Here is a 14,149-nt window from a genome sequence, read left to right as displayed (position 1 = left end):
ATCACATTATAACCTGTCCAGGTCTTTCTGCATGTCCTGAAGGACCAGTATCACATTATAACCTGTCCAGGTCTTTCTGCATGTCCTGAAGGACCAGTATCACATTATAACCGGTCCAGGTCTTTCTGCATGTCCTGAAGGACCAGTATCACATTATAACCTGTCCAGGTCTTTCTGCATGTCCTGAAGGACCAGTATCACATTATAACCTGTCCAGGTCTTTCTGCATGTCCTGAAGGACCAGTATCACATTATAACCGGTCCAGGTCTTTCTGCATGTCCTGAAGGACCAGTATCACATTATAACCTGTCCAGGTCTTTCTGCATGTCCTGGAGGACCAGTATCACATTATAACCTGTCCAGGTCTTTATGCATGTCCTGAAGGACCAGTATCACTTTATAACCTGTCCAGGTCTTTCTGCATGTCCTGAAGGACCAGTATCACATTATAACCTGTCCAGGTCTTTCTGCATGTTCTGAAGGACAGCAATGTAATTTAACACCTGCTTAGGTCATTCTCTGCCCCAGAGGAACTAACACCTGCCTAGGTCATTCTCTGTCCCAGAGGAACTAACGGCTGCCTAGGTCATTCTCTGTGGCCCCAGAGGAACTAACCGCTGGCCTAGGTCATTCTCTGTCCCAGAGGAACTAACAGCTGCCTAGGTCATTCTCTGTGGCCCAGAGGAACTAACCGCTGGCCTAGGTCATTCTCTGTGGCCCCAGAGGGCTACTACTTCAAACTACTATTCCTCACCTTCAAAGCCCTCCATACCCTGCCCCCACCCCATCTGACTGGCCTCCTTCTCCCTTACCGCCCCAACCGATCCCTCCAATCCTCTTCCACTGCTTCCCTCATTGTCCCGTCATCCAAACTAAAAGTTTTGGAGATCGGGCTTTCTCACGAGCTGCACCCGGACTCTGGAACACCCTCCCTCAGACCATCAGAGACTCTCCCTCACTCTCCACCTTTAAATCCAGACTCGGGCGCTCCAGTAGCACACCACATAGCGCGCTGAGTTGCGAAGCCGTCGCCCCGGGTTCGATTCCCCGACCCGGTGGCCATATGCCGCATGTCTTCCCCTCATATCCTCCCGTTTCACCCTCTCTCCTCTATCGGTCCTGCGTGGCCGCTGTCGGTCCTGTGTGGCCAAAATGTCCAGCGTTGACCAAAAAAGCTGAAAATGCTATAAATAAAATCTTTAAAAAAAAATCCCGACTCAAAACCTACCTGTTCTCCCAAGCATTCAACCTTTCCTACCCATAACCACCCTCCTTCAACCTACCACCTCCCTTTCCCCTTCCCTACCTTCTATCCTACTCCTGCCCCTCCCACACCCCTCCCCCTCCCTTCGGTTTCCCTTACTTACTTCCCTGATTGTCTCCCCTACTGGCTTCTGTATTTGTTGTTTGTTACTCATGGTTTTATGTTCTTGTGTATTCATACTGTTCCCCGTTTCCCTGTGGTTCTATGTTTCTCTGTTCTTTGTTTTTGGGTCATTGAAAAGCGCTATACAAATACAAATTATTATTATTATTAACTAATCAAGTATGCATATTGAAATCCTCCTAAAGTGGACAAACTTGTCGGCAGGTCTGATGGGTTAATGTTGCTGGTATTTAGAGAGCAGTGGGAATGTGTGTCCTTAACACTTTGATTGCCATGGGTTAAATTCATGATATACCATAGATTGCCAGCTCTATTTGTCTATGGAGAAGTACCCCTTCTTTGCATGGCTATAACTTTTTTAATTCTATTGCTACATTGCCATTATTAGGGCCCATTCAAAGTCCTATATGTATTGTTCATTGTGTAGCAACGTTAAACTTTTTCATTCACATATTCATAGTAAAGTATGGTCTAATGTATAAGTATGTTTTCATCTCTTTCTGCAGCTTTCTCCAGAACGTGATCTATAGCCCCAAATGCATTATATTGATGATGAAATACAGTTTGATGGCAATCGGGGCGATATAAAAAATTTCAATTGGACGTACTTCTAGAATGATCTACGTATGATCTGATGATGACCGGATGGGCGGGGGATCGTTTATAATTCCGTGGGCAGCATTATATCATTCATCTAGTGTGGGTCATATGTTCATCATAACAGTTTATATGGAACACGTTCAAAAATAACGCTGAATCTTACCGTTTCTTCCTCGCGCCGTTGGACGATCAGCGTAGAGTAGAAATCTTTACCATTATGGGATGTCGATTTACCCGGTCCATTTCCAGGTTGTATAATGGTATATACGTCCAAATCATGTTGTTTATCGAGTTATTGGCAATGGATCGCTATATATTGTGACGAGCCAGAGTGCCGGGAGCCAAACCGAGTGCCCGGAAGTAATATGGCCGACCAGCACAACCTCCACAGCACTTCCTGTTTGGCGATTGCACCGATCGGCCACCAGATGGCGCTCCTGAACCGCCAGAGAGCTCAGTTGGTCCTCCTGGTGGATCTCAGGCCAACGGAGGGGAAATATGAATCCGATCACAGATTTTTGAAATATTGATATTAAAGACGCTGTAAAGCGTCCTTCGGCAACTTGAGCATGGCCGGGAAGGACGCTATAACACGTCTTCTGGCAGTTAAAGTTTTAAGGGCCGTAATGACACACATTTAATATTTTGACTTTATATGTTAGACAGAGGTCTAATTATATATTTTGCGTACATATATACTACAGTTTGGTCGCTCAGAAGAACCAATTTTATGTGCGTTTGTGTACATAGTGTAGCTGCCCCTCACCCTACGCTGATAGGATGCAGGCAGATGACTAGTCTAGATGACAGATGACTAGTCTATCCTGCTCCTCCGGGTCTCACCTGTTCTGCTGCCTGATGGTGTCTCACCTGAACTTCACCTGTTCTGCTGCCTGATGGTGTCTCACCTGAACTTCACCGTTCTGCTGCCTGATGGTGTCTCACCTGAACTTCACCTGTTCTGCTGCCTGATGGTGTCTCACCTGAACTTCACCTGTTCTGCTGCCTGATGGTGTCTCACCTGAACTTCACCTGTTCTGCTGCCTGATGGTGTCTCACCTGAACTTCACCTGTTCTGCTGCCTGATGGTGTCTCACCTGAACTTCACCTGTTCTGCTGCCTGATGGTGTCTCACCTGAACTTCACCGTTCTGCTGCCTGATGGTGTCTCACCTGAACTTCACCGTTCTGCTGCCTGATGGTGTCTCACCTGAACTTCACCTGTTCTGCTGCCTGATGGTGTCTCACCTGAACTTCACCGTTCTGCTGCCTGATGGTGTCCTCCTTCTCCCTGATCTCCTGCTCCAGAGTGAGCTTCTCCCTGGAGGTGGATCACAGGGAGGGGGGTGGTGGGGGTATATAAAGGGGGGAGGAAATGGGACACGCATCACAATATTATTCCTCCTCTAACCAAGCTAATGTTGACAAAACATCAGAGAGGACTTAAAGGGTTACCTGAGGGTATCCCCCCCCCAAGACAGACTGTTGGTGCAACAGTTGTTGAAAATAGAAGAATTTATATAACACACACATCAAATAGAAAATCAACAAACAGCGGCTGGGCTGAGCGGAGAGAATGAGGGCTGGTGTTGACGTGGCGCTGATCCCCAAGTATGCCTCAATTAGCACTTTAACAACTTGCTCTTCTATATTTTGGGCACATAGAAGCCTGTTAGATCTCGATGATGAAGAAAAGCGGATTATGCATCGATAAGCCTCCTATACTCTTCAGTAAAAGGAGTGGATCAGATCGGTTCTCAGTGTCAGACGATCCTTCATATTTAGGCTTTTGAATGAATACCAGCATGATAAAGTGATATGCTGTAGGTGTACAGGTTTAACCATAAACCCAAGTTCTTGTTTTCTTTATGAATGCAGGTAAATCCTAGTTTATTGTCTGTTATTTCATGTGCTTGTGTCCCACCAGCTAGACAGCCTTCTAGAGTCGCTTTCTCACGCACTGCACTCCTGACTTTTTTTTTTTTTTATTATTATCTTTTTCCCCCTCCTCTTTTTCCGATTTTTCTCCCATCCCACTGTTAGTCGTTATGCCAATTCCCAACTCCCTTCCAGGTTATTGCGCACCCCCCCCCCCCCCCCTACTGTTGGTCCGAGAGGCCGGAGACTATCACATGCTATCCTCCATCAGCTTTCCCACCCTCTAATACTGCCAATTGTATTAGTACGGACGACCAGCCAAACTGAAAACAATGTGGAGAGCTGGATTCGAACACGCAAACCCAGCGTCTCCAGCATTGGTGGTGAGTGCCTTGCCCACTGCACCACCTAGCCGCCGCACTCCTGACCTTAACCGCACATTAAGTGGAGGGGCTGTATGTGCGAACGCAAATGTTCAAATTATTCAGCGTATAGTCCTAAGTCTGCATGTTGACGAACCCGCATGCGAATACAAGCAGGTCATTGTTGGCAGAATTCACACAGCGAGGAAGTGGACGTGTTGATGAATGTAGATTAATGTTCCGTACACTACGATGTTGAGTAGGGGTGGGAATCACCAGAGGCCTCACAATACGATGCTATCACGATACTTTAGTCACGATACGATAGTATTGTGATACTAAATATATTGCGATATGCTGAGTATTGCGATATTAATATTGCGATATATTGCAATTTATTACCTTTTTTCAACTGCAAAGTAAAACTGTCAACATGTTTTATCTAATAAAATAAAGTTCAGTTTGTTCATCTCACTTCAATCATTTTTATTGCAGAACATGGTATTTTCTCAAGCAGACCGATGTAAACACTGTAATCTGTGCATGTACCTGACAAACTGAACTGTTTGTATTACAGTCATATTCCAACTTAACTGAATGCACATGTGTGCGTGTGTGTGGACTACTGTACTATTACAGGTATTAAAATTAACAATGCAACTTCCTTATACAACAAAAAAAAACTATTTTATTAAAAATAATTATGAATAATTAAATATCGATACTTGTATCGATACAGTATTGCCACGCAAAGTATCGCGATACTACTACGTATCGAATTTTCCCCCACCCCTAATGTTGAGTACAGTTGGCCTTTTTCTGCTGATGGATATTAATGTTAACGTATGGGTTGTGGATAAAAATGTGTTCTCTTTATTCTCTTTGATTTCATTACCGACCGAGGACAAGACACACAAGGCATTTGTCTCATCAGGATTTGAGTGAGTTTGCGAGGTGCGCCCATTATGTTCGAAAGAGTGACAGTGTGGAGGTGCACGCCTCAGATACTGCAGCTAAGGCTCATATTCCATCACTGCTAGAAGTTCTGAACCAGAATTAAATGCTCATTTGGGTGCGAGAGCTCACAGAAACACTCAACTGTCCTGCGGAAAAAACATTATGTGAATAATTCAAATTGGTGGCATTAGCCTTTAACACTTATTTATAATCAATGACTTATAGATTGTCCAGGCGAAAAACGATTTTTGATCTTTTTTGTTTTCATTTAGTTTATTTAAAAAATGTTTCTGTAAAAACGTGTGTCGTCCGGTTCTGTAATTTTGAGCTAACGTAACGTTAGTTTCCAAAGGAGTGGAGAGAGAGAGAGAGAGACCGTGGCTCAAACTACCTGTGTTGTATTAAAGTAATTGATTGATGTTTAACTTGTCCCTGTGTCCAGTCATTTCGACTAGCAAACGTTGTCTGTATTTAATGTTACCTCTATTGTATTTAGTTGGTTAGCTATTTAGCTAATGTTGATAGCATTTTGAATAGCATCAATGCTAGCTGGCTGGCTACAGCTCAACACCAGCCATGGGAATACTATATACAAAATTATGGAGGCTTTTTAATCGTCAAGGTAAGAGAGGATTTGTCATGATCAACTGAAGGCGTATGCTATGGAACAATATGTGCTTGGCTACTACTTGGGTTTTCAGAAAAAGGCCAGCTATGTGACGCTAATCTCTAGCTAGTATCGTGTATTGCATCACAGTAGCCTCCCGGTGTTTAATAAACACTTCTAGCCAGGACATATAAGACAAGCCCGATCAAGCTCAATAGCTTCTGTAAGACGAACGCAACTACTCTGATGCCATTGTTGTTGTGATGTGGGAGTTTGCACACGCAGGGTAAGGGAGAGGTGGGCTATCGCGTCATCGGTTCAGGAAAAGACTTGCTTGTAAAGACGGTGACGCAAGGGAGGCGTCTTCAGAATTGCGCACTCTGAGAGCCGGTTTCAGAAAATAGAAAATAGTCTTCAGGCTGCCAGAACGCAGTTCCGTGTGGATGAAAGGTGCATATGATCAAATACTTTGCCTGATACGAGCGAAATCGGTTTTGTCTAGACATGGCCTTATACAACAACATTGTGTATCATGATAAGATTTTAAAAAGAAATACCTAAGTAACTGAAGAAGTTAAAGTTGTTTGATCATTGGCCTAGACATCACTTCCAGCTCCCCATCATTCCTTCACTGCACCCCCCCCAACCCCAGAGGAAGAACAAACAAAGCTGTCCTCTGGCTAGCGAGAGCACAGGGGAGATGGTGGTGGGGAAGGGGGGGGGGTTCACCTCTGCAGCTGAGCTATTTCCTGGCTGAGGTCATCCAGCTCTTTGATGCCCGACAGCTCTGCTGACCCCGTGGAACTGGTGCTGTCCTGAGGCGGGAGGAGAGTGAGAGAGTGGAATAGATATAAAGAGAGAGTTAGAGAGATATTAAGAGTTACAGAGATAGATTGATATTAAGAGAGTTAGAGAGATAGATATTAAGAGAGTTAGAGAGATAGATTTATATACTTTAGATAACAGGGGTGACATAGGATGATAATGGGGTGATATAGGATTATAACAGGGGTGATAGATTGAGAGGAAGAGAGAAAAAGGAGGTGTGAGACAGGAAAGGAGGGTTCATTGGAAAGAAGATGAGACAGGGAGAGAAAAGGAGGGACAGAGACAGAGAGAGGCAGAGAGAGGCACACACACAGACAGAGAGAGGCAGAGAGACACACACACAGACAGAGAGAAACAGAGAGACACACACAGACAGAGACACACACACACAGAGACAGAGAGAGGCAGAGAGAGACACACACAGACAGAGAGAGGCAGAGAGACACACACACAGACAGACAGACAGACAGACAGACAGACAGACAGACAGACAGACAGACAGACAGACAGACAGACAGACAGAGAGAGAGAGAGAGAGAGAGAGAGAGGCAGAGACAGAGGAGAGAGGCACACAGAGAGAGACACACACAGACAGAAACAGAGAGACACAAACAGACAGATACACACACACACACAGACAGAGACACACACACAGAGGCAGAGAGAGGCACAGGCACACACACACACACACACAGAGAGAGGCAGAGAGAGACACACAGAAAGACAAACACACACACCGACAGAGAGAGAGAGAGACAGACAGACACACACAGACAGAGACAGAGAGAGACACACACACAGAGACAGAGAGACAGACAGACACAGAGACACACAGAAAGAGAGAGAGAGACAGAGACAGAGAGAGAGATACAGACAGACAGGAGAGAGAGAAAGAGAGGGGGGGGAGGAGAAAGAATGTAGACAGGATCAGTGCTCAGGAGGAGAGGAGCTCCCTACTGCTCCATGTCCACAACACAAGTGACACAGGAAGGAAGCACAGCAAGGCAGCGCAGGAGAGACAATACTATACATGACAACCATCCTCAACCAGAGACATGGACAGATGGTTTAAAATGGGCACTTGACCAAAAAACTATGCAGATTTATTTTTTGCACATAATCTCACACGCATCCAAACTCTTATAGTTTTGCACACATTCATTTAGCTGTTAATTACAGTTCCATGAAATGATGTAGACGAAAAATTGCAATACCTTGTCTTATAGGGACTGCTACTTTATAATAATTTCATGGAGCTGTAATTAACACAAGGATTCAGTGTCCCTGAAGCGGCCACATTCAAACTAATTTACTCCCAATAGATGTTAGACTAAATTAATGTGTAAACTGTTTCAAGTTTTTGGATGTGTGTGAGATTATGTACAAAATAAAAAGCGGCATTGTTTGTTTATTTGTGCCCCTTCAATAGACAGTTTACCATCAGACCAGCACACAGAATATGGGACAGATTTAGTACATCACTGGAAGTTGTGTTTAGTACATCACTGGGAAGTGCAGAATGGAAGGCATTGCGGACAGCACCGTAATTGTGTGACAAGTTGTAGCCAGATGTCTGTTCTGGTGGTCTCACTAACAACTACAGCTATGATGATGACATCTGGATAGCTGTGACAACTCAATAGTTTCCTGCTGCAGATTGCTATGACTGTGGTACGCCAGTAGGTGGCAGTGTTTGCCTTAAAAACAGGTCAGGGGTTTTGAGGCTGGGAATTCGTTTTTGTGAAAATCCCAAGATTTGTTTGAAGGCTTTTATTCCGTTTATCCTTTTGGACTGACTGTCCTCATTGTAAGTTACCGGTGACCAGATGTGATTTGTGTGGTTCATATCATGCAATCGCTTGCTGGCACGTCTACATTGGTTGTCACGGTAACGACACAGGCAGGGCACAACGTTGTCAGCATCTTTGATCTCTGTATTTGTTTTATTACAGGGCTGGCCCCAAACTACTGGAATATTCTAACAGAAAACACCTTGCGCACAGCTGTTAAAATATAAATATGCTGCGCATGTAATAATATGCTATTGATCATGATGTTATCATATTGGGCAAATGGAAAGATAGCATATTTTCTCTCTCTCCCTCCCTCCCCCCTCTCTCCCACACATACACACAGCTAGCAGCCTCAGTCTGTTCCTCTGCTCATGTTGAAGTGATGGTTGGTAGAAGCCGTTTGGCTTGCGTTACCTACTTTATCCATTGTGTCGACACAAGTAAAAGGCGGAAACTGTAATTCCTCTGAAAACACCAGAGTGAAAATTAATTGAATGTCCAGAAATGTGATTTGTATCGTATTTTAAACCACATATAAATGTGGTTTATGTTTATATCCAATTTTAAATAATTGGATTCCATGTGTTTCTTACTTTTTTTGTTTCGTTTTTTTGGGCAGTTCAGATTCCAGAGAAACTATCAGGCTCATATTGGATATGCAGGGGGGGGGGATTCTGCCTGTGTGAACAAAGCCTTAGAGAGACAGGAGACTGTACATTAAATCCCCAAACGATACCACTGGCACAATCCAAGGAGCGCGTTTCTGTTTAGACATTGTGCCTCGTAAACAGTGAAGAATGGAACGATATGAAAACATCGGAACACACACTGACAGGCAGGTAGACTGAACGATATGAAAACATCGGAACACACACTGACAGGCAGGTAGACTGAACGATATGAAAACATCGGAACACACAGCGACAGGCAGGTCGACTGAACGATATGAAAACATCGGAACACACAGCGACAGGCAGGTCGACTGAACGATATGAAAACATCGGAACACACAGCGACAGGCAGGTCGACTGAACGATATGAAAACATCGGAACACACAGCGACAAGCAGTAGACTACTCACTCGGCCACTAGAAACGAGTGAAGAAAGTTCAGATCCCACAGCAGACATAAGCCCATAGCACTGAGAGGGAGAATAGAAGAGACTTCAAGACAAGGCTTTGCACAGGATGACGGCAAGTCGGAAAAGCAGAGAGCCGTCGTTTGAAAATTGTTAAGCAGAAAAACAGCGTAGATTTAGTTCTAAAGCGATAAAAGAGCCCAGAAAATGAATAAAGGACATAGAACACAGGACATAGAAAAAGCGTGCTTTCCTGCTGCATTTGCACTCTGGTTGGATGCCAAACTTCTTTTCGTTGTACTGTACTTGTGCTGTATGATGACAATACATTTTAATCTAATCTAATGAATGGCAGTGTGAAAGGTAGGCTGAGAAACACACAAAACACACACTGTATCCACATGAACATGAAATCCGTTAAAGACAGGGGACAATCTCTGGTAATGGAGAGGAGTCAGAATCCTGTTAAGCCCTAGCTTTTCAGAAATGTTGCCCAAAAGTAAATGGAAGATTGCTCCACTTCTACAAGGTCAATGTGCATGTTCTTGGTATCTAGGAACATCTATGGACCTCTGGGAATGTATTCCCAGTGTCAGAAATATTGTGTCTGTTACCAGGCTTGAGTAAATTGTGATGAAACAAAAAGGAGAATATAAATGATTTTTTTTCTTTGCCGGTGAATAACACCATGTTAAAATTGGTCTAAGCAAATTTGTCTAAAATCTAAGCAAATTAATAAAGGGAAGATGATTAAACAGAAGGATTTGTAGATACAGTAATAATTATAATCCATTTTAATTATACATTCAAAATTGAATTATGAACTATAAATTACCTTATTATGGCCATATTATACATCTATGGATAGGGAAAAAGCTCCTCTTTCCAATGGCAGTGTTAAATCTGGATTTAGTCATTTCCTCATGGTTTTACGATAAAAGAGAGATATAATTAGCATTATTCCGTTAAATTCTTATTTTCGGAAACAATTTTAAACATCGGTAAACAAACGTAGTGCTGAAAATATACACTTTGACTGCTGTTTTGATAGGGTTAGGGTCTTTACTCTTGGCTACATTTGAAAAAGAAACACAACATTAATTAATATGGTCTGTATTGATCGACGACGATTTATGATAAAACAGCAGGGTCCCCCAATTGGGGGACCTTGCAGCTTAAGGGCTCGTGTCCACCTGCCTCATATTTATGACCGCAAGCGTCTTTTTTCAATGTATCCCAATGGGGAGAGAGCGTATGCGGCCGCATGCGCCGCCTATAGGAAGTGCGCTGCAGTCGGCTTCTTTTTTCAGCTTTTTTGTGCGGCCGAAAGTTTAAACTTTCTTAACTTTTCAGAGCGATGCGCTGAGCTCATTTTCAGACAACCAATCACAGCATTCATATCTACCACTCTGTTTGTAACCTGACACCGGAGCTGCCTGCCTGTCTTGGCTGTCTCCCACAGTAGACGGGCCATTGAGATTCGCGACAAAACACAAATACACTAATAATAATAACTACACGAATACACTACTAAAAAGCTAATAAAAAGCAAAGGGCGAAATGTGGTGTCAGGCAATAACTATATATATAATTAATATACAATAAAGTTATTAAAATATGCTATAATATGTGCAAAACCGCGGCATGAAAAAACGATAAAAGGATGGCTGTAGATTTCTTTCTGTCATCTACAAGATGCGCTTCATGCCAGCGCTGCCGGCGCACTGCGAGCGTTTTTGTGAGCCAGGTGGACGCGGGCCCTAACAGGTTAACTTAAAACAACCCGGAACACTCTAGTCCGGCCAGGAGGGGGCAGTAGTAGGCACTGTGTGGACTCACGGTGCTGGCTGCCGAGGCTGCACTCCTCTCTGACGGAGGGATCATATCTGGGGTGAGGCTCTGGGGAGGGTCCATGCCACTGGTGACCTTCTGCTGGATGAGATACATGGCCAGAGAGAACTGCTCTCTGTTCAGCCGGCCCGTCTGCATGGTGTCGGCCAGGCCCCTGCGGAGGACAGAGCGAGACTTTTAACCACACTGACAGTGTTCACGACGTGGCAGACATTTTGCTCTCGTGTCACGCTCGGTGGAAAGGAATCCAAGCCGGAGCGTGACAGGAGAGCAAAATGGCCACTGTGTGAATATGGTCAATGGTACTGTAACTGTACAGTACTGTAACTATGGTACTGTAGCTGTACGGTACTGTAACTAAGATTTCAAGATTCAAGAGGTTTATTTGTCACATACCGGTACATACCAGGGCATACAGTGAAATGTGGGTGGCCATGCCCGCTTTGATTGTGCAATCATTCTAAATAATAAAATAGACATAATAAACAGGTAATAAAATAGACATAAAATAGGCATGATAAAATAGACATGCTAAAGTCCTGAGATAGTGCAATACAATGTTAGCTACGGATTAGGGCACTGGGTCCTATGTACACTACAGTGTTTCCCACAGGATTTTCAGAGACTATGGGGGGTGAACCTCCGACCCTCTAGGGAGGTCCGGGGGCATGCCCCCCCGGAATTTTTTTTCGTACATTTTAAAGTTAAATGCATCAATCTGGTGCACTTTGACAGCAAAATAAAGAGGCTAGATTCTATGATGAACTTTGTGCTCAAAACACAAAATCGACTAGACTAGTGCTTCCCAATCCTCTCCTCGAAGCACCCCAGCCGTTCAATGTATTTGTTAAATTCACCACCAGCACACCTGATTCAACTTAACTAGCCCTTTATTAGTTGAATCAAGGTGTGCTGGTGGTGGAATTTAACAAATACATGGAACGGCTGGGGTGCTTCGAGGAGAGGTTTGGGAACCACTGGACTAGAGCATACATTTGAGCCATCAAAGAAATGAAGCAAAAGTGGTTACCTGTGTTGAACTGGTTTATTTTTTTAGAAAATAAAAGAATATAGTGGATTACTATTAAGACTACTACCACTGCCAATACTACTGATACATCCCTATTGGCAAACTTTATATTAAAAAAAAATAGTAAAAATATATATATATATGTTTTTTCTATTATTATTTTTTTTAAATTAAAAAAAAAAAATTTGGTTCATTATACAACTGTGGTGGGACTAATTAGACTGTGGCGGGCCACCACAATCTAGGTCATTGATGGGAAACCCTGCACTACTATACAATACAGTGTTTTCTCTATATCCTTATTGTTACGAAGGATCAGATTAAACCGAATATATATATTTATTTATGGATATATATTGAATAGTATTTGTATGTCGTTTGATATCCCTTGTATATTCTTTGTACATATACACGGAATATCCCTTTAGCCTACTATAGCCCATAATATTTCATTCTCCTATTGGATGGCGTGCCACCAGCGCCAGTGCCGAGCCCCTAGAGCCGACTTGAAAGCTACCGACATGACTTGTCTCAACATGCCCGCTTCTGCCCAAGGCTACGAGACAGTGAGCAGGCTGGCACTTGATTATTCCCCGTACATATAAATATGGCGTAGGTGAATACTGAGTTAGTTCGCCCCTTTTCAGTTCGAGTTGAAGTTCAGTCTTGTTCAGTTACCCAAGTGACGTCTCACCCACTATGCAACGTGCGGTAGAGTAGGGCTCGTATTGCCTCAAATAGAGTCGTGTTATCCTACTACGTTTGTTCAACGTATCGTTCGCTATTTACTAGTAGGCCTTCATTACGAGTCAAAAGACCACGTGAAGTGGGTAATTGTGTGTCTACATAGAGCACTTATTGCCGCGTGCTAATAGGATAGTAACGTCAAGTTCAACCGTGGACCACCGCGCACCGGAGGATCTCCCCGGCGCCAGTAGAGCCACTTTCCGGCAGGATTACTATTATTATTCTTCATTGCTTTGACTGTGGCTGCTGGAGCAGAGAACCGTCTACCCCGCTGCTGTGTGGGATCTACCGTGAGGACATCATTCGAGCCCGTCTCAAGGAGAGACTCCACGGCTTCACCTGTGCGGCGCGCACACTGGGAGTACAGCTGCCTTTCCCCGCTGAGCCAGGGAGCAATATACCGTCTCCAGGTGCCTATTGAAGCTCCCTGTGGAACCATTGACTTTGCATAGAGCATCGCCTCCCCCTGCTGGCTTACAACCGGTAGTACCCCCCTTTCTAGCTATCTCCCCAGAGTACCAGAGATATAATTCCTAATATCCATATTGACTTGCCTACGCACATTCTTTGCCTTATAAGCGCATCTAAGTAATGTAATATAATATTTTGCTGTAATAAATATTCTAAACGAGTATTTGTGTGGAAACCGTTTCATTGTGGAGGTGTTCTCATCTGATATACTTGTGTACGGTATGGCCAGTAATGTACATAAGACGGTAGTGGTTTAATGATACCATACTTGATTAATACAGTCAGGGAATTGTACCCCTCAGTTACACTTATGCTATACTTGCTATTTCTAAACTATACTATACAAGAACCACATCAGTTCTTTCCTTAAAGTGATCTTTATTTTCCTCGTTCTTTTAAAGTGTCCTTTCCATTTAGTTTAAAGTGACCATTTGTGTGTGAGCGAATGCAGCATTGTGTTGTGTGTTGTGTGTGTGTGCTTGTGTGTACTTGTGTGTGGAGAGTTCAGTGTTCAATGTAGGGCTGCAACGATTAGTCGACATAATCGACGACGTCGATTA

The 14,149-nt window shown here is 43.6% G+C and overlaps 1 protein-coding gene across 3 annotated transcripts in view; it reads right to left on the bottom strand.

The window, feature by feature from the left end:
• The window catches only part of LOC311239569 (epidermal growth factor receptor substrate 15-like 1), a 56,015-nt gene that overhangs the window by 20,460 nt on the left and 21,406 nt on the right, over positions 1-14,149 (bottom strand). For all 3 annotated transcript variants that reach the window (XM_084327925.1, XM_084327926.1, XM_084327927.1), the window contains exons 11-13: positions 11,330-11,495; positions 6,521-6,606; positions 3,236-3,308 (exon numbers count right to left, since the gene is read on the bottom strand). In XM_084327925.1, coding sequence (XP_084184051.1) covers positions 3,236-3,308; positions 6,521-6,606; positions 11,330-11,495 — 325 coding nt within the window. The remainder of the gene's footprint in view (positions 1-3,235; positions 3,309-6,520; positions 6,607-11,329; positions 11,496-14,149) is intronic.

The sequence above is a fragment of the Notolepis coatsorum genome (assembly GCF_963971535.1).
Source record: "Notolepis coatsorum genome assembly, chromosome: 13".
In the NCBI taxonomy this organism is placed as follows: domain Eukaryota; kingdom Metazoa; phylum Chordata; class Actinopteri; order Aulopiformes; family Paralepididae; genus Notolepis; species Notolepis coatsorum.
Note: the sequence above shows the minus strand (reverse complement) of the source record. Positions and strands in the feature narration are given on the sequence as shown.